The 22,332-nt window shown below is 46.2% G+C and overlaps 1 protein-coding gene across 2 annotated transcripts in view; it reads right to left on the bottom strand.

Moving 5' to 3' along the window:
• Positions 1 to 22,332, bottom strand: part of ascc3 (activating signal cointegrator 1 complex subunit 3) — a 159,877-nt gene that overhangs the window by 53,878 nt on the left and 83,667 nt on the right. For both annotated transcript variants that reach the window (XM_018757274.2, XM_018757275.2), the window contains exon 14: positions 5,952 to 6,086. In XM_018757274.2, the coding sequence (XP_018612790.1) occupies positions 5,952 to 6,086 (135 nt within the window). The remainder of the gene's footprint in view (positions 1 to 5,951; positions 6,087 to 22,332) is intronic.

Below are 22,332 nucleotides of genomic sequence, written 5' to 3'. Positions count from 1 at the left end.
TTGACGAAAGTGGTAACAAGTGAGCCAGTTTGGACACCGTCAAGCGCTCCCTTCCAGAGGGCATGCCGAGCCCCTGGCGTGTGCTTAGAGAGCCATATAGGGCTGGAGACACAGCCAGGCGGTGCAGTTAGGGCGTGGTGACCACAGAGGCACTGGCAGGGTCACGATGGCTGCGGTTACAGGCGGCACACCATAATGAGACATTCCCACATGTGGAACATCAAGAAACGGCACCTTCCTGTAGAGATCACCAACGGCAGTCTAAAGCTTGGCAGGTGCTGAGAACTTTAACCATGACATTTTACAGTCACATTAATTAACCAATGCTTTTCAAAGCAACTTTCACTTTCAAACTATAATCATCTATCCGTTTAGACAGCCGGGTCACTTCTATTCTAACAATAAACATTTTAACTCTGTCAATGGCACTACATCAGGAGGTGGGATTTAAACCTGGGTCCTTCGTGGTGAAGTGCACAGCAGCAGCTCAAACCACTATGCCACCTGCTGCCCGTTACTGCTAAGTTCTGGGCTTGCTACAAAGGGTAGTGGGGCTCTATGTACCAAAACAGGTGTCACTTTGCTGCCACGTACACGTAGCCGTTCCATACACTTGTAGAGGGGCTATCAAATCACTGTACCCACAGTGTTAGACAATCCCAGTGGAAAACACACCTTTAAGATGTTACAGTACCTCTCTGCACAATGTGACACACTGAGTGGTGTAAACAAGTAAGAATTGCCATCTTTAGTGCTAAATAGTGCGAGCATCACTAGACCAAAGCATTATCCACAAACCAGCGCTATGCCCACATTCAAAAATGTCAGGTGTTAGAAGAGCTAGTGAAGCCTGGACATGGCAAGTCAGCACAACGAGGGCCCCTTCTTGCAGTGAGACACAAAGACAGAGGGAGAGGGAGACAGAATGAGCTTGAATAAGCGTCCACAACTGCAGCCCTGAACATGCGGCTTTTTTAAAGTGGCAAACGATCTACCCTGGACAGCTGGGTAAGGTGACTTACCATCTAAGCAATTACCTTCAATAAAGCAATTGGGAGGCGACACTAAAAAAGCAGCACACCTTGTGGCTCTCGAGTCCAGGCGTAGGACAAGTAGGTCTCAGTGAGTCTCTCTAACATACACTGATACACACAGCACTGGGCCTCTGCAGCCATAGCAGTGTTTACTACCCCAATGTGGGACTACCAGAACCATTTACTACAGGACCCATGAAACTTTCATCCTGTGCAAAGCTCTTTGGGGCATCAACACACCTAAGACTGTTAGGAAACCTATGACTCATTAGGCTGTTTCAACTCGAATTCAATTCATTGACCTCCCGGCATTTCCGGAAAGTGTCCGATGAAGAACATTTTTACCCTAACTGTGTGGCAAAGGGCAGCCAGGTGGCCTTGGACCCCCACAGGTTTTGTCATCCTGCACAGCCCTGGCACTCTGGTCTCTGCTCCTGAGAAGCCAACAATTTCCAAATCCTTTCTGGTGACTGAGCACTGCCACTCTCAGCCACATTTATTGAATTCACACTCTCAAAACAAACTGACACAGTCTGGACAGACCAAACAGGGTGACAGTAACAGATTATAACGGGTCAAATTCGCAAATCGTGGGCAAATTCTGTGTCTCGAGGTATGACTATTTCTATATACGACATGGCCCTTTGTACGGCACTATTTCCATTCTGTCTGCCATCCACCTAACAGTATCCCTGCCCTAACCCTAAACCCCAATCCAGCCTCAGTCCTGCTGAGATAGTCAGATCCCCTCACAGCGACACACGTTCAACATTAACAACCTGTTACCTAACGAATCACAAAGTAGTCGCTTAGCTCTACTTAATGGGCAAGATCTGTAAAGGCATTTCTTAAACTAGTATGTTCTTCCTATTTTTCTATCAATTATTCAAATTGAGGCAATAAGATATCTAAGCCTGATTGACAGCTGCTTCTGAACTTCAGATAAAACAAACTAACAACAACAGCAGGAATAAGCAGAAAGATTTGACAAATAACCTGGGTCTGCTAAGTAGGATAAAAAATGCCAAATTATATAATTGACCTTATAGGTGCAATGTTTCAGTGCACATGCAAAAGAGAGATTAAAACACCTATGAATATTAATGCGGAGCACTTTAGCTGTGCTAACAAGCAGCGCGCTCAGCTTGTCTCTGGAGCTGGTGGGTGTCCGTTTCTGCACCCTGGGATGGGCCTTGCGTGATGATGCGCTCCAGGCCAGGGCCGGGGACTCGGGGCTGTGTTAAGCTCACTCCCACAATGCACTGGGTTATCGCAACGGATTTCAACCAGTTATTATTCGTTTCAAAAACAGTGTCCAAGTTTCCCAACGTTAATCAAGCTGTTTGCATGACACGGCAACCTTTAAAATGGAACCGATTTTGTGAGTGGAAGAAAAATGGAATAGGAAAATAAACACGAATTTAACCCCTTTACAAGCACTACACGCAAGTCAAAGGGCCTTTTGGCTCCGAGCGATTTGGGAAGGGGACACTCAGCGCCTATGGATACCAAGCGAAACTCACAGGGTCATACCATACAGCCGAAGTCTGTTTCCATGACAACGGAGCTAACCTGGCCTAAGGTAAGCATTGTTTATCCCTACATTTATTTTTATTACTTAGAAATTTTTTCAATTAAGTGAATCTTTTTGAAAGTCATCAAATAACCTAGAGAAAGACAGATTAATTAATTTTCTTAAATAGGTAAGGGACAGCAGTCAGTGTAGCAATCTGAGTCCTGCAGTCCAATGGTCCTAGGGTTGGTATGGTATTTACAGAGTAAGAACACCTGGCTGTGTAAATGGGTCAAGCTAATTATTTAACACTAAGTCACCTCAGACAAAGTTGTCAGTTGAACGAAGGAAAAAATAAATCACAGCTGATGTGTACTGTATGCTTCCACATGCACAACTTGTTTGACATGTGGAGGCCAGGGTCCATCCCTGGGGATCAGTTGAACTACTGTGACACTCCCCCCCCAAAAAGCACCTGGTGAAGAAGTAAAAAGTCCCACCTCGAACATGATTCCTCCTTACAGACCTGCTGCTGCCACCCTCACCCCTCCAGTGGTGTGCAAAAACAGATCCTACTGTTCATCAACTTACATTTACTTACTTATTTTAACCACTCTTCCAGAAAGAAAATGAATGCTATTTTCAGATGAGAAATAATCAGCTGTAAATATTTCTTTTGCCAAAAAGAATAATACAAATGAATGGCTTGATCTTTATATTAATATAAATCTCTTCTAAATAGAAAAAACATTACAGAAGGCATTGAGTGAGGCATTAATCTTGGCGAAGCACCAGGGAACAGAGCAGAAAGGTTACTAAATTTATCACACGCAGCCTGTTGGGGGATATTTAAATATGGCGTTAGCATCCAAAATAGATAGAGCCCAGCGCAGCCCCCAGAGATCAATGGCGTCCTGGCCCTCCATACACCAACTCGGCAAGCTACTCATTCATTACAAAAATATATTTCACACACTATTCTACCACGCTATGTGCACTTTGGTATAAATACTAACCAGGCAATTCTTTGTGTCACTGTAGTTTCAGAGGCACCAAAAAAGGCTCAACTCAAACTCTGTACTGTTCCAAGAGCATTGGTGACCTATAAGGAATCAGAAAGATGCTTCCGGAGACCCCAGTAGTGACCTGTCCTATGTTTCCATTTTCCATCTGACGCTCAGTCTGAATAAACCAAGACCGAACGAGAGGCATTTCAAATACATTTAACTTCAAATGAAGACCTGCTGCATTAACGACATCAGTATAGTTTAAGTAATACCTGTCTCTTCACTATGCTGCCCATACTCACTCCTTCGCAACCATGAAGTTCTACAATGAGTCCCCTCCCTGTCTCCATGGCGCTGAACTCCCATTGTCCAACTTTTAATTTATTTCCACTGTTTACACTTATGACCTTTGCTTGTTCCTGTGTTATTACAGTGGCCTCGGTCTCCTTTGCAGGTATGCTGCTGTAGCTTTGTGCTATTTCCCCCAGGATCAATTTCTTTATTTTCTTTCTATCTAGCTGTCTATCCATCCATCCATGTACCCATCTAGTTGTCAGTCTTTATAGCCATGTACATGTCCATTTATCCATCTATATGCTCATGTATCCATATAGCCATCTAGTTATCTTTACACCGAACTATACACCAATCTATCTTCCTGCTGATTAGATACCAGGTGTATAAGTCATAATTTGATGTACACATTATGGAAGAGAGATGTGCCATACACACGCATCATATCGTCACTCATACATGCAGTGTAAATCCCTCACGATCTCAACAATAACATCAATGGTGGGATTTAAACCCCCCAATGTGGTGTCTTTTTCCATTATGATGTACTTAAGGAGATAAGCTGCTGACCTTTAACTCCAGTGGGGTTTTCCTCCAAAACACACACCAGAAAAGAGGCTTGCCCATATCTTGGTGCTGCAGGAACTCCAACGTGCGCAAAAGTGCTCTGTAACAAAGTGCTGCAAGAGCCAGCGAGCACTGGCGCAGGCCCGATGAAAGCCTTCGATTTGGACTGACGATGTTGGGAAAGTAATAAATCATGACAGGACGAGAAATTCTGCGCAGACATGCTTTCGAGGCGGATTATCGACTCCCTGTCTTACAGTATCACGTTTGGCTAAATAAAATCAATCATCCTGCGGTATTGATCAGCGGCCACAGTGGCCTCGGCCGCCGGGCTAGACAGTAACTAATGAGCCCCGATTGGTTCAGGCAGGACTGGAGGGTCCGCCTGTGCTCTCCTCTTCTCTCTCAACCCTGTTGTCACCGTTTCAGGGGTCACCAACAAGTTTACAACTTCATAGCTTTAGGGTCAGGTGTTAGTTGTTAAAAAATTACACAGACATAAAGTGGGCTGCTTTATTCTAACCGTTCAGCGTTTCCAACTGAAAACTCTCCCTGGAGGAATGTAAAGCGAGTGCACTGCATTAGACCACCACACCTTCATCCAACAATATTTGAAAGAACTCCACTTCCCATGCTTGGGTGGAGATGTGTCAAGTGAGGCTCTTTATTTCATCGGGTGAAACGTGTTACAAGTTTACATTTTTTTTTTTTTGGGAGAAGGTGGGGTGTGCAGCTAATGTACAGTTTGTGTAGCAGTGTGTGAGTAAGTGTGAACTTTTGGCATGAACACAACAGTGAAGTGAGGATTATTCTTATGAAGCTGCATAAGAGTGCAGGTGATAGTTTACTCTTTCACCTGAGCAAAAGGACATGTGTGAGACACCGTTGTCCTTGGCACGATGTTGGGTGTGCAGGTGCACAGAGAGATGCCATCAAGGCTGACGGCTGCCATACCCAGAGACAAGAGGTGTTCAGGCCCAAGTTGTGCTGCGTGATGCTCTGCTGATACACTCCACGGAACAAACCCTAAATGATTTCAGAGGGTCCCACAGGCTCTGTTGAGAATCTACAGCCTCGCTTATTGTCCAATTTAAATTAAAAGAAAATTTAAAAAAGTCTCAAACACACCTTTGTGCCCAGGACATGATATCCTGCAAGGACCCAAACAAGTGTGGTGCCCCCTGCATCTTTTTTTGTACTGCCAATCAAATGGTGTTGTTCGCTACTGGGAATCGCTGCCCAAGAAAAGAGGCTTCTTTCTATCCCCTATTCCTCCTGAGGACTTGGGGACCTGACACGAGCGGTACTTTTACATCTCCTAACTCGAGCCCCTCCAGCACCTACATCCAATTCTGCCTTCGTTGAATAATTTGCGAGCAGCAATGTAAATATTACCAAATTACGATCACCTGTAACTAGTGAGCACAATGTATATGGGATACTACACCTGTGTGAGAGATTTCGTTCACTACATAAACACCTTTACTGCTGGAGGTTGACGACTTGTAAAATAGCTGGCACAAGACAGCAACCCACCTGCTTCTCACACTGGCCATAGTCAGGTCCATGCTCCGGCAGGAAGAAGGAGGCCTCGCCGCGGTTCTTTGCCATCTCGATGAGGCTCTGCGCTGTCCTCACCGTGGAATTCCGGGCGTGGACGAACACCATCACCTGCAACACAGTGATCACACACATGGTCCCAGGACATACAAACTGCACAGAGGTTCAATTTTAACATTGAAGGTGTACAAAAAAGAGGAAGGTGAGTTGTAGTGTGAAGGAAGATCAGGAGGGGAGAATGCTTAGGGGAGAATTTAAGTGTTTCACCTTAAATGCCAACCACACCTTATGGTAAATTTCCACAAAAGCAGCCATGGGGAAGCAACCAATGGATCACATTAAATTGATTGCAGGAATCTGAACTTTTTCCAGTTTCCAACCAAAAAAAGCGTAGTAAAAGACACATACCCCTAGTTATTCAATGGGTAGCTTCTGCGAAAGTCTCAGATAATAGCTGTACTAAAACATTTTCTAGGTGAAATCGCATCTGCATACCTGCCCTCTAAAGGCATAAAGTGGAACACAGGCATTTTCACTTCACAACAGAGAATTTTAGAAAATAAAACTGTGGAAAAAACCAAAAATAAACTAGGAAATGTTAGTCTTAGGGACATTGGCAACTTCGATGTATACATATAGATAGAAACATACATTTACATTTATTTAGCAGACACTTTTCTCCAAAGTGACTTCCAATGAACTCTATGTAGTGTTATCAGCCCACACACCTTATTCACCACGGTGACTTACACTGCTAGATACACTACTTACAACAGGTCACTCATCCATACATCAGTGGAACACACACACAGTCACTCACACTCTATGGGGGAACCTAAACAGCATGTATTTGGACTGTGAGAGAAGACCAGAGCACCCAGAGGAAACCCACGCAGACAATGGGGAGAACATGCAAACTCCACACAGACTGAGTGGGGATCGAACCCACGTCCTCTCGCACCACCCAGGTGCTGTGAGACAGCAGCGCTACGGAATTGAGGATATAAGTGCATATACATTCTTCCCATTTTCATCTACTGGATGAAATGGAAGGTTATGCTGAAAGTAAATCCCACTTCTGTGCCACAGCTGAGCTGTACAAACAGCGCTAGCCTTGCTTTTATCCCAGCAAGCTATGTCACAACAATCAATGTGTCTGCTCATGAACATCTTGTGCTCTTCTTCTTAATTACCACGAGAAAGGTGTGTATGGGGCATACATGTGCGGCCTGGTGGCTCAGGTGGACCATGGACTCTGAAGAAGCACCCTCAATTTTCTTATGAGGCCCTGGGCGACCTTGCAAAGCTGTCGATAAACGAGCACAAAACAATCAATGGCAAAAATATAAGAGTTATGAAACGGAAGCAGAGGACCTTGCGCTATTGTACTTTGAAAGCGCTCTGAAGTAATTGCTCAGTCGAGATGCAGAGGGACTTGTGGCACCAGTGAGTTGTTCATCTAGATCCTTCAACCTCTGTCACAGCCATACCACTCTGATGCTCTGCACTCCTGTCTCCTCACTTCTCTCCCAGACCACTCTAAATCACTCGCTTTGGCCGCACCTGACCCTTGTCTCCCACCCAGGTGCAGCTGTGATGGATGTGGTGTGCAGTCCTGTGTGCCACGCAACTTGGATTCAAACCCATGTCGCAGGCTATCATGACAGGCAGAACTCTGAAACACGCTCATATTTTTTCATTCAAAGTATTTTCACGTATTTCAGTCATGCGTTGAGCACCACCTTGTCAGTGTATCTGTGTAAGAGCTATTTGACAGAGGTGAAATTAAAGCTATTGTCATCCAGTGACGTAAAAGGTTGGCTGTACGTGTGAGACTGTGTAGCAGACCCCAGTCCATATCTCTCCACACACCCACTCCGCTGGGGCTCCTCGGTACTCTGGACCATGTAAACACTCTCCATCTCTCTTTGAACAGTTATTTTCACTGACTTTTCCACCAGAAGCAAACCTGACAGTTTAATCTTCTCACCACAATGTACATCTGTTTTATAGAGGATCTTCAGTGCTGGTACCTGCAGTCTCAATCCTCACCGCCTTTGACGTTTTACTTTTTCCCCCAGATGTTTTTTATTATTATTATTATTATTATTATTATTTATTTATTTTTTAACATGTTTACATGTATTCATTCATCTCATGATTTTCTCCAAAGCGACTTGCAATGTTAAGTTACTTACAATTACTTACCCATTTATGCACCCGGGCAATTTTACTGAAACAATTTGCTCAAGGGTACTAAAGCTAGATGTCAGATTTGAACCCGCAACCTTTGAGTCAAAATGCAGCAGCTCTAACCACCATGCTACCAGCTGCCCCATGTATTTAAACTTGTTTATGTTTTTTTAATTTTTCCGACACTTTTCTACAAAGGATCTTACAATATTAAGCTACTAAAAGAGACTAATCCATTTATACAACTGGGCAATTTTTACTGTATCAATTGAGGGCAAGCACCTTGATCACAGGTACTACAAGCAGGAGGTGGGATTTGAACCTGGGTCCTTCAAGTGCTCCAAGTCCAAAGACAGCAGCACCAACCTGTAGGCTATCCCTAATGTGCTGCCACTAACGTGAACAACCCCAGTCACGGAGATGCACAGGAGGCACAACAGGACCCTTCCTGCTCAGCTAGGTGACTATAAACAGGAAGCAGACTGGCACACACATGCCTGGTCTTACTGTAGATAAGAAACATGTCTGCAAGTGAAACATTGCCCCAGTGGGTCTGAAACGCACAATCTTACCCCGCACATCGGCCTGAGCGCATGCTCATTTTCCCCACTCAATATAATCAGAAACCACAGAAGTGTCTCTTTTTTCTTAAATACTTTTTTCAAGTTTCTCTGGTAGCCGCAAGTCGTCCGAGTAACTGAGATGAGCTGTTTGTCATGACACTTAGTCTGTATTTATGAGTGCTAATTTTAGTGCAGCAATAAAAAGGAAACAATAACCTTGAACACAAGCCAAAAGGTGCTCGTGGCAGCGGGCCACACGGTCCGTTTCCCAGAGGGAAAAACGTTCGCTAATGCTTTGGAGAGAAAGACCATGATGTCCATGTCCTCCAGGCAGGCAACAAAGTGCCCTGTCCTGATGTCAAAGATGACACGGAATTACCCCGGTGCATAAGACAGTCAGTGAAAGAGGACAACAACCTGTAACAGAGCCAGGAGTCAGAGGACGCACACTGATGAATAAGTGTGCGAAGAGACCGCTGGGATAGAACTGAAGGGAGTCCGGCGGCAATGTGACACAGCAGAACATAATGCTGTGAATACACTAGTGTAAGGTGTCAGGGCGTAATTCTGTGAACGAGTCACTCGGGGCAAACTGGACACAGAGGACGAGTGGGACGTAACAGATCACAGTACAACGAATAGGTTGGTAACAGACGCCATACAGTGAAAAGGCCCACTGCTAAAGAGATTTAAATGTATGCTTCTGACATGATTAATTGTGGTGAAAATGTTTGCATTTACATGTATTCATTTAGCAGGTGCTTTTCTTCAAACTGACTTACTAATCCAAGTAAACAAAGTGTATTTTACAACAGGAAAATAGCTTTAGAGAGCTGCATATAGAATTAAAAGGACATACAAAGGTGATCGTGACAGACTGGATAATGTCATGCAAGTTATTAAGCAGTTATGAGATCAGGAGAAATAGCCCTGGAACAGATGGGTTTCAGACCCTTTATGGAAGCTAGGAGGGATTTAGCAGCTTTGAGGGACAAAGGGAGCTCATTGCAGCACAGCGAAGCCAAAACAGAGAACCCGAAGACTTCTGATTTTGGGCCCCTTGTGAGTGGGACTACCGAGTGGCCAAAGGTGGAGGAGCACAGCGCTCCTGCTGGGATGGAGGGAGTGATCATTTACATTTATTTACTTAGCAGACGCTTTTGTCCAAAGTGACTTACAATGGATACTATGTAGTGTTACTAGTCCACGCACTTTATTCACCAAAGTGACTTACGCTGCTAGATACACTACTTACAATGGGTCACTCATCCATGCATCAGTGAAACACACTCTTTCTGTGACACACACACACTATGGGGGAATCTGAAGAGCATGTCTTTGGATTATGGGAAGAAACCGAAGCACCCGGAGAAAACCCACGCAGACACGGGGAGAACATACAAACTCCACACAGACTGAGCGGGGATCGAACCCACGTTCTCTCACACCACCCATGTACTGTGAGACAGCAGCTCTACTCGCTGTGCCACCATGGCACACAGATCAGGTTCTGTAAGTATTGGGGTGCACATTTGTTCATCTTTTTGACCATGCCCAGAGTGTCTAACATGACACACGCAGCTGCAGGAAGCCAGTGTGCAGAGAGAGGCATAGTGGGCAGGGAACGCTTTGCTCACCTGATTTCAAACAACAACAACAACAACAACAACAACAACCTGAAAAGTGAATAATACATTGCAACACAAAGAGCATAAACCTGAAAATGAGGGTCTGACCAGAGGAAGAGAGGCAGATGTAACGCATCGGCTCAGATGAGCCGGTAACTGTTTTGTCTCCAACGCCTAGGATGCAGCAGATGTCAGCCGGAACAAAGGTTTAACAGCTCCGAATTAAAACTCAATCACACTGAAGATAACAATTACCCTGGTACGGGCAGAGGCAGTAATGGCCACCGGTAGTGAAAGGTCAGCGCGCTGAACTGGGTGACCGCTTGTTATTTTTCATTAGACAAATGCAGAAGGTGATGAGGAGGAGCGCAGCGATCAGGTCACAAGCTGATTGACCTTAAAGGGGTCCAAGCACCTGGGCAGCCCACCTCTGCGTGCCACATTATGCAGATAAGAGAGGAGAACCGATGTGGAGTCAGGAGTAGCAGCTCGAGCCTCTCAGGGGGTGTAATTAGAGCCAGTTTCAGTATCTCACGTGTGGGTTCCAGGGCTGCAGGCCTTCAGCCCATGAACACAGGGCCCAATGTGAGCATCACCCTTTAGGAAACGCGCAAACACACATGATCAACACCAGAGCCTTGTACACACCATCAGCATGGAAACATGTGCTACTGCAACTGATGGGGGGAGAGGGGAAGGAGAAACAAAGAAAGAAAGGAGGAAAAAAAAAACACTCCACTTCCACTTTCCCTGTCTTGAGGACAAAAAAAAAAAGGGGTGGGATTGAGCGGATCAGATGAGGTTTTAGTGAACATCTCAGGAGAAGTGGAGAAGCTAAGAGAAGCACCTGAGCTGCGTGGAGCTTTAGAGGCTGCTTGAGAGCTCTCATCTGGCTTCACTTAGCTCCCCTTCACCTTGACTGCTGAGCCCAGAGCCACTGACCACACACGATCAGAAGCTTCATGCTCCCACTGACCGCACAAAGGTAACGTGTATGGAAACCTTCACTGACCACACCTCTGCCACCTCACTCCATGTACAACTACAGGGACTGTAAACCCCGACCAACCGCGCAAAGTATACACCTGTCCGTTGGTTTATGAATATAATTTGTCCCAGGAAATAAATTTGTTGCTGATTTGCAAAGGAAAATATAGATGGTTTCTGGGTTACATAACATGGGAGTGACAAACTGTTGGCTAAATGTCAGAAATTCCAAGGAACAGTAAATTTGTGCTACTGTACATTAACTCTGCTGCCGCCTTGCGGTGGTGTTGCTGGGACACAGAACCATCAACGTTCTCTACATTTCTGCACTATATACAGGCATACATTTATTTATGTACAATATGTGTGGTGCAAAGAAAGAAGGCCTATTAGATGTTAAAACTATAAAGGACCATATTTTCAAACAAGTTAACTACTTGGAGAATTGAGGGGCAAGAAGGTGACGAGTGAACGATTCAGATTAGTTTGACTTTCAGAAGTAATAACTACAACACACAACACAACCACCTTGAGATAAAATATGAACTAATATGGTATTTGTCCCCACAATGCTCAGCACCATTAAAGGGATACAAACATATGATCCCTCCGTGTCAACATTGGACTGCTAGGTGCCAACTCAAAATACACACACACACACACACACACACACACACACACACACACACACACTGGCTGAAGCCGCTTGACCCGAGCAGGGTTGCGGTGAGCCGGAGCCTAACCTGGAAACGGAGGGCGGAAGGCTGGAAGGGGAGGGGACACACCCAGGACGGGACTCCAGTCCTCTGCAAGGCACCCCAAGTGGGGCTCGAACCTCAGGACCACCGGAGAGCAGGACCCGGCCAAACCCGCTGCGCCACCATGCCCCCCAAACTCAAAATAGGTGACAAAAAAAAAAAAAAATACATTGCTGCAATTTGCCTCCAAACAAATTGATAGTAAATTGAATGGGTTTGCAGTTTGAATGTTTGCAACCCAAGGAATGTTTACTATATTTATGACCGCTCTCTGACCACATAAGTACTGCTCCCCTCACACAGTGAGTATGTACCCCCTCAATGGCCGTACTGCGCTGCTAGCCCCCCATTGACCATACAGTGCTGCATCTGCTGCCCTTCCTTGACCATGCCCTCAGGTATGGTATCTGTGATGACCTCTCAGACCATCTCCTTCCACACGAACAGCAGGTGATCACCGTTCAGAGGGCTGAGCACGCAGGACGCTTTATCGCATTAATTATCCGATCACGTTGATGGATGTACTCGTACCTGCACTCAACGGCAGCCCAATGAACTGAAACTTTGACAGTAACTAATCCTTTTCCAAATACATGATGACAACTGGATTTTCCCAAGCACAGAGTCCCACATGCTGATACACACATGGGCACAAGAGGCCAGATGACAAGGACTTAAAACACTGCGCTCACCCTCTGATTGTCCTCATGAACAGGAGACAGACACAGCAAACCTCGCGAGAACCTTCTAGCGTCACGTCATTTCCATCAGCACGCAAAGAAATTATATATAACATTTATATTGCTTAAAGCAACAACAGTACAGGATACACACAGATCCACAGAACACTGCATTTCTTTAAAAATTTCTTTCAAACAGGAAATAAAGTTCTAACTGACCAAACAAAAAAAAGAATTCCTTTTCTTCTTGTATCAAACTTTTACTAAAGACATAAAGTGCCCATTAATATTCAAGGCATAATAATGGACTTCTCAACAGAAAGCAGACTCAGCTTCTTTCCCTATGATGCGGACAGACACTTGGACTCAAAGCAAAATCAACTTTCTCGCTGAACTTCGCCGAAATCTCTATCCATCAGTGGACATCAGAGAATACATGAGGCCACAAGTATAAGCCTACCTCACAACTGACTCTGTCCAACTACTTTTCCACGCCATGGTGACATCCTGTCTGGACTACTGCAGCTCCCTCTCATGTGTAGCCTTCCTGCTACTGCCATCAAACCATTACATCCGATACAGAACGCTGCTGCACAAGTTGTGTTTCACTTGCCGAAACATTCCCACGTATCTACTCTACTCTTTTCCTCTGCACTGTCTTCCTATAGCTGCCCAGATCAAATTCAAGACCCTGGTTATTGCCTACAAATCCATCAATAGAACTGCTCCTAGCTATTTACAAAACTTGATCAACCGCTACATCCCAGCCAGACCACTTCGCTCGTCTACTTCGGCTCGACTGGTGGTCCCACGCACGAAAAGTAAAGCACGGAGGTTCTCAATTCTGGCTCCGCTGTGGTGGAACACCTTCCCCCTCTCACTCACAACTGCAAAAACAGTCTATGTTCAAGAAGGGTCTGAAAACTCACCTTTTCTGGATGCACTTCGGCCAAGATCTCTCCAGCTCACATATGGTGTAAATGTTCATGCACCATAACTTTATGATCATGCTCAGATAAGCCTTTACACAGCTGCTACTCCTGCACTGTATGTGAATGTTTGTGTACCTTATTCAAAAAAAAAAAAAAAAATTGTAGAAAGGTGATCAGGATTCATCTATCCTGCGTTTTATGCACCTACTCAAGCGATGAACATCGGTGCATCAACTGGAAAGTAACAAACTAGGTTTACTTAAGAAACACGTCTGCAGCCATGTCTCTTTCTCTAAATGTAATCCACACAATGTATTTTCGCCAAGATGTACGAGGTTCCAGTCTGAGCTGGGCTGTACTCTTTAGAAAAGTGCTTAATAACAGCATCCCTGGGGAAATTAATATATAAATGGCTTAGGTGTAGAAGTACACTGCACAACACTTGAGATGAACCGGTCTGGTGAGTGGGGAAGCGCACCCCTATCAATATCCAAATCATACGTCTAAATGAGCACTCAACGTGACCAACGGCACTCCATTAGGGTGCTTCAGGAACACATTAAGTTCATCACTGGAAACTGCACTGGAGACCTGGGCAGTGTGTCTGACAGGCTAACACTCGCACCTGCAGTAACCTGCAGTACCTCAGTGACGCTCACTCACACATACGATGGTATGAGCTTCATCAAGCCCTGCAGTGCACTTAGAGCCCACAGGGGGCAGCCCTATACTTCAACATATGCAAAATGTTCCCCATAGTCCCAGGGCAGCTAACTGCCAACACACCAGGGCATAAACATACACACAATCACCAAAACACAGCTTACTGCTTTGATGGTGCCATTGTCACAGTGTATATATTTCAGGGAAATGACATATAAACAGGGCAACAGGCAAAAAGTAGCAGGTGTGAAGGACTAACTTACAAAGGTGTCAGGAGATTAGGTCTGAAAGAAATGGGTTTGATGCTCTCCTTGGAAGCTGGGAGGGATTTAGCAGCTCTGAGGCACAGAGTAAGCTCATTCCACCACACCAGGACCAATTCTGAGAACTGACTGGTTGTAGATTTTTGGACCCTTGGTGAGAAGGACAGGCACAGCATTCCCGTGTGAAACCCAGTGTCACACAGCAAAACACAGTAGAAAGAGGGTATACACAGCTCTCCTATGCTCAGCATGTCTACAAGTTGGGATACAGCTAGGACAGCTGGGAGTGCAGTATTTAGAACTATTGCCTTTGGACACAAGTCACAGGTCTGAATCTCATCTCCGGCTGTAGTACCCTTGAGCAAAGTCCTTACTCTAAACTGCTCCAGTAAAATTACCCAGCTGTACAAATGGGTAAATATAAGTCGCTTTAGAGAAAAGCGTCAGCTGAATGAATAAATGTAAACTGTCACCTTTGTACAAGGTGATTTACACTGTTTTTGTATAATGAGTTACCTAGAATTAATCAGTTATATAGCTGGGTATTTTACCAAATCAATTCAGAGAAAGTACCTTGCTCAAGGGGACTACTACAGGGGTCCACTCAAACCCAGTTTTGTCGATTATAAGGTTATAAAGGTACAGCTGGAACCACTACGCCACCTACTACACCAAACCAATCCAGGATTAGCAGAATTCACAGGCCGCGGAACACGCCTTCGCAAGAGCAACTTCAGAAAGCAAACGGGGAAAGAAAAAAGGAAAACCTACAGTAGGGGGAAAAAAGAAAACCTCCAGTCAATGAGCCATGGATCCAAACCCAGCTGAAGGTACCAGAAATCCATGATGTCACTACATTAATACATGTGCATATTAATTTTTCCGGCAGTACAAGGCTTGGGACCTCATTATGCACAGAGCTCCACTGAACAGCACCTTCCTCACCCCTTCTTTACTCTGCTCATCTCGTAACGCTGCCCACACCGTTGGGATCGCAGCCCAGCATCTGTCAGAAGTGCTGAATCAAATCCCTGTTTAGATTAGAACACAAACTAAGGAATCACACACTGAGCCTTAATCAGCAAAACCAAGGCGTGGCGTTTGACTGATTCTGCCCTTCAGCACTGCTGTTAACTGCAAATTTACTGTGTTAATTAACGTGAATACTACCGTTCCTTCACCCAAGTGAACTGATAACACCCTCTACGTGCTGCACGTTTGCCACCCCAGCTACACCTCTGTGTAAGAGGGCAGAATGTGCCGCTACGTGAATGTAAAAGAACCGCCATGCCTCGGAAAATATGGAGTAATCTTGCAGGGTAATCTGAGGCTCCATTCATCGTGGCTCTATTTCAGTGTAAACTGGGCCGCTCGTAACAGTGCATTACCGGTGAGCAGATTTAGTGGCTCCTGCCTCCAGCACGCGTTCCATCCTGGGTGTGTGTATTAAAGCAGAGCAGGGAGCACATTGATGTCTGTGCGCTTTTTTTGGCTTGTTCACAGAGTACTTTCTGTCGGCGGAACAAATCACTACTTCCTTTAGACGGTGGGGGTATATGTTAAATCTCAGATATAATGCTTTTAAGAAAAAGAAAAAAAGAAAAATTATGTATTTCTTCATTTTAAAGTTAGGTACAAATTATTCACAGCAAGAAATTTTCCAAAGGGGCTCACTGACCACGTGACCATCACAAAGCAGAAACACGACTTTTACAGTTCTATTTATAGCATGATTATCTATAAACAACTTAAAGACATGCTGTTTTGAATTTAGGTGCGTCCCCTCCCCCTCCGGTCTTACGTCCTGTGTTGCCGGGTAGGCTCCGGTTCCCCGCGACCCCGTATGAGACGAGCGGTTCTGAAAAATGTTTTGAATTTATTTTCAAGATTTCCTTCATTTCAACAAATGTATCCCTTCCCATGGTTGCAAAAAAAGTCTGAACAAATACAGAGGAAGCTGCTGTTTATAAACACAGATAATGATAGGTAATTATTCCCTGCATAAATCAAAGGAGCTCCAGAAAGTCTTTCAGATGTCATGAATAGTCTCTAAACTGATCCTGAAGTAAACCTGTGCACTACACATAATTTTAACGTGTACATTATAGCAAGAGTCGACATCACAGGTGAGCATTATATCAGAGATTTTACAGTAAAGTATCCACAAGCATCAGCAAGGAGTTGCTGGCCGTGAAGTTGTCAACATCAGAGGTCTCCCACCTCTGCACACTGCAGATCAACACTGTGTGGACATAAGGGGGACGGAGGGCTTCATAGTGGACAGTGAAGGGGACTGAAGGGGGACAGAGGACACTGCATAGTGGACAGTGAAAGTGAGCTAAAGGGGGACGAACACTGCTGCTCTGCATTAGAAGTAAAAAGTACCGCAATGTTTGCGAGTGCCATCAGCACAATGGACTAACATGGTAAACGTTAAGTAACCAATGTTTGCGCTTCTAACACAAGCAACATCAATAAGCGGCCCTTTACATGGGAGACCACGTGAGGAGGGTAAAAAAGGAACAGATGAAGCGAGGGGATGCAGGAGGAACGCGCTGCGCTGTTACCGGTGCCTCATCGGCTGCAATGAATCAGGGGAGTGCGTCTCCATGGCGACAGGCGAGACGGTGTATCTGGAGGCTTCTCAAGATACTTGAGAATTAAACGACAGCAGCAATAGAATAAAGTTCTCTAGGCAAACACTCCCCGCGTGTCCGCGCGGCAGCGAGGTTGTAGTGAGGTCACAAGGGAGCGGGCACGCCGGTAACTGTGCAAAGCACTGTCCGAGGACCACTGGGAGGGAGCAGGGAGCTCAAGTTGGAGAGACAGCAGCAGCTCTATAGACAGGAAGCCTGTTAGCGACAGTGGTTACTGAACTCGCTTTGTTTGCTACCTGGGGCAAATTTTAGGGATATAAAGTTGGGCAAAACAAATCTAGCAGATTCACTGATTTATTGTGATGGGTTCACTTTATCTGCTTTCACAGCCTCTGGAGAGACATGAGGCACATGAGAGTGAGTGAGTGTGTGTGAGCGCGCGCGCGCAGAACAGCAGCATGCCTCCTGCTCCCACCCCACCCGTGGGGAATTTCACCAGCACCTGCTTGGGCTGCAGAAGTGGAAGACAGCGGGTGGGAGAGCGCGCTCCTCGTGGTAAAGAGCAGCATCTCCCGAGCAAATGCTATTTACGAAATCGCTTTTATCTGCGTGCGCCGGCACGGAGGCGTCGCGACCGTTACTGGTGGGTCCTCAGCTTATTAAAGTTCCGTCTGCCTTCTGCCAGAGACGTCCTGAGACCCAGTGGGGGATGGCGGTGGTGGGGGGCAGATCATAAAGAAATTCCATCCATCACACTCGTAGATGAAATTAATATCTGTCACAGCCACTTCTGACAATTTAATATTACGCCTTGGAAGAACAGTCCCTATTGCAGTCGGTACAGCTCTGTCTGTGTGTGTGTGTGTGTGTGTGTGTGTGTGTGTGTGTGTGTGTGTGCGCGCACGCACGCACGCAATCCTGCAAAATCTCCACAAAAGGCTGAGCAAGACTGTTACAGGGACCCTGGAAGGACAAGAGAGCACATTATTTGGAGACATTTTGTTGCTGCTGCTTACATAGGTACCCAGCTGTATAAAATGGTAAATAATTGTCGCCAGCTTTAGGCTATAAGCAGCTTTGGAGAAAACAGTCTGCTAAGTGAATGAATATTATATAAATATACAGCTTACACTATATGATTTTTCTGTGTGTGTGTAAGAGAGAGCGAGAAAGAGGGCTACTGGGTGGTGGTGGTGGTGTACAGTGAGCAGTGTGATGTGTGTGTGCTTCCTCAGCCTGCAGCAATGGTGTGTGTGTGTGTGTGTGTGTGTGTGTGTGTGTGTGTGTGTGTGTGTGTGTGTGTTTATGTGTCACTGTATTAATGTGTTCACCCACAGGGTCAGTCTGTACTGTCCCCCACATGGATGTGAAAACAAAGTGCCACTTCACACACTCTCAAAGAGCTGTAGTAAAAGTACAGCTGAACTGAACACTCGACACACTGAAGACCGAAACGGGATTCTCATTAGAACCTCCACCGCTCTGTCTCGCTCACAGTGTTACACACAACCTTTCGTTGTGATTGACAGAGGCCCTTAGACATGGGGTTTCAGCAGGCCTTCGTGACTCGTACACAGGTGTACAATCGCTCGAGGCGAGTAGGGCGCCAACGCCACATTTCGAAAAAGGGCCAAACGGAAGCAACTTGCAGCGCTACGATACATACAATTATTCATCCATTTATACAGTCAGGTAAATTTTTACTGGAGCAAATTAGGGTAAGGACCTTGCTCAAAGATACGGCAGCCGGAGGCGAGACTCAAACCTGCAATCTTTGGGTCCAAAGGCAGCGGCTCTAACCAGTACGTAACCAGATACCCCACATCTGCTGGACATACATCCATCTCTGCTCACATTATTACAGCACCTGTCAAAAGTTTGAGTACACCATGACTAACAGGTTCAGGTAATACACACACATACGAGAAATCGCTTGTCCCAAGCGGGGTCGCGACGAGCCAGAGCCTAACCCGGCAACACAGGGCGCAAGGCTGGAGGGGGAAGGGACACACCCAGGACGGGACATCAGTCCATCACAAGGCACCCCAAGCAGGACTGAAACCCCAGACCCGCCAGAGAGCAGGACCCGCACAAACCCGCTGTGCCACCGCGCCCCCCCGTACACAAAAATAGTTCTTACCATGAGCTTTGGTCAGTCACCAAGGTTCAGCCGGAAATCAGACTGCATGTGTTCCCAGCTCGTCTGCGGCAATTCCCAAAGACGCAAGGCATCCTGCGGGTTGTTTTGCATTCATTCTTCTGTCCAGTAATGCCATAAAAATCTGCTGGTCCAGAGACTGGGTAGGCCAGGTGATTACTTTGAGCCTTTCTTTGCCAGAAAGCTCCTGCACAACTTCGACAAGACTTTGGGTTGTAACCACGTCACTGAAGTGCGCAAGATTTGAATTTTTATTTTAAAATTTCCATGCTTTAACGCAAATTACTTTATTATTGATTATCTGCTTACATGCAGTGCCTTCCAGAAGTTTCCAGACCCTTGACCAATTCTCTCATTTTACGGGATCACAGATAGTACAGTGAAATTTCTTTTGATATTTAAACACACTAAAACTCAAAATACATTCTAAAGTGACAGTGATTCTGATAATTCAAAAAAAAAATTAAATATGAAACATGCTGTCTTGGTGAGAATTCAAACCCTTCACATTAATACTTAGTAGAACCACCTTTTGCTGCAGAAACAGACTGAAGTCTTCTGAAGTAAGTACGTACCATCCCTGCACACCTTTTGGGAGTGATTCTGGTCCATTCCTGTAGGCAAATCTACTCTGGGTGATACTGCCTGGTTTGATGACACTTGAGACTGAGATCAGGACTTTGACAGCGCCGCTATGAAACAAACGTGCGAGGGATGCGAACCGGTGAACACCATGTCTCACGGCAGTCTCCTGAACTCTAACATCAGGAACCCAACTCCCGTAGAGGACACACAAGCGGGGTCTCCCGCTGCTGGCCGTGCCTTCGTCGATCAGGATACAGTGTGAGGGCAAAACCGAAGGCGTGGGACACCGACAGACGCTACGTACTGTACACCGAGACTATGAGAGAGACGGAGAGGTTATTAAAGTTATTATGCAGGTTCGACCTCTTCTACGACTAAACAGTGCGGTCCGCCTCCCAGTGGAGGACAAGGAAGGCACAGACATCCTGGGAGCGTAATTCACATTGCAAAGGTGGTGGAAGAAGGGTTTTCAGAGGGTAATAAGGGCATGTGTCGATAAGGCGGGACCGGAGCAGAGGCTGAGGTGGAGCACAAAGTGGATAGCTGATCCTTTCCATCCATCCCTTCTGTCCAGGGGGATATGGGGGGTGCTGAAGCTAATTAGCCTGAGCAGATGGGGGGGAACACAAGGGCTCAATAGCCCGCTTTTAATTTCCCAGCAGTGGTGTGAGGCTCAGACCTGTGAGTGCGTGTGCGCATGAGGGAAAGACCTCCATCTGCTAGCGCAGACCCGCTGCCCGCTGTGCGAGGCCAGACCGCTGACTTAGTGGACACAAGCATCCGGAGCACCTGCAAGGAAAGTGTCCAACATACAGCTGCCAAAAGTAAACATACATCTGATCCAGCTGAATGCATGGATCCTCGAAGAGACCGATGGCAAGATCTGCTAGCAGCTGCCAAAATTTTGCTAATAAATCACCAGAGTAAAGGGCAAAACCACACACATTACTGCTTCCTGCAAACAGTGAAGTGATTAGGCGACGAGGATTAGGCTAGCAAACCCTACAGCACAGTCCAAGGTAAATGGGCAAGAGCATGACTGGGCTGAGCCTGAACCGATCTGCACAGACTCCCCTCCCAGCAGCCTCAGCTGTGCTCCCAGGTCAGCGCAACGAGCAGGAAGTGGCGCTCCTGACCGGAGATCTTCGCTGCACTCAGGCCTCATTTGGCTGAGTAAGGGGCGACCGAAACCGCCTCTGCCTCTCATGGCTCACGGCCGTGGCATAATCCACTCTGCCGGGTTCCCAGGGGGTTTCACTGTGACTGGGTGCACACACTCCACCAGTGTGTCGGCCCTGCTGTTGTCGGCTGTTATTTCCAGCAGGGACAGGGTCCGCAGGTGTCCTGTTCTGCGCTTCAATACTGATTGAGACATTAGAAAAGTGAACATTCAGGAATGCCTACAAAACGTTTTGGAAAAATTACACAAAATAAAGCTCTCAGTGCTTGAGCATGTGCTTCTTTACAGCCCAGCATAGCAACTCTGATTTTAACTAACCAGTTTAATTGCTCACACACAACCTAGATAAAAAAGGATTTAAAAAACCTCAGATATCCTTATACAGGCAACGTAAATAACTACACAAAGGAGAATGCGCACGCACACGCGCGCACACGCACACGCACACACACACGTAAAAGTGAGAAGTGAGACATCCCCCTCCGTGCACACACACACGCTGCTCTCCCACAAAAAGCCAGATTAAATCAGGAGCGATTAAAGCTGCTGTCGGATGCTCAGCGCTGACACCGAAACTCCATGAATTATGCATGATGTTGGCGTCACGTGACCGCACTCGATCTGCGCTCTGTGCCCCTGTTGCTCAGCCTTCAAAGGGAGAGCATCACCTCTACGAGAGCCAACACAAAACCCTACCGCGCTCCCCAGCACCTCTCCCAAAGACCCTTGTATAATCAAAGACCCTTCTGTTGTATCATCTCCCATTATCCCATTTATCTCGGCGTGCGCCTCGGCCCTCTGCCCCCCTCACCCACCCCCATGTCCCAACTACGTTCTCATCTCGACGGCTTCGGGGTCAATGGCTGAGGGTTGGTGTGAACGGAGCTCGACACGCAGACTCGGTTCAAGGCTGAAACGGAAATGCAGACGGAGAGCTATTTAAGCTGTTGCCCAGCACCAAGTGCACAGCACCCAAAAAGCACAACCCATCAACCCTCCAGCAGTTTGTACCCCCAACCCCCACCGCCCTTCGCCATCCCACCCCACGCACAAACCCTGCGCCTCAGCACTTTCCCAACTAAATGGCTTTTTTGTGCTGATTTTTTCACCAGCTTTGTTTTCCAGTGGTTCCTGCCTAATAGGTGAGGATAAACATTCATCATGTTAAGA

Source organism: Scleropages formosus, chromosome 8, assembly GCF_900964775.1.
Source record: "Scleropages formosus chromosome 8, fSclFor1.1, whole genome shotgun sequence".
Taxonomy (NCBI): Eukaryota; Metazoa; Chordata; class Actinopteri; order Osteoglossiformes; family Osteoglossidae; genus Scleropages; species Scleropages formosus.
This window is presented reverse-complemented; position numbering and strand designations above follow the sequence as displayed.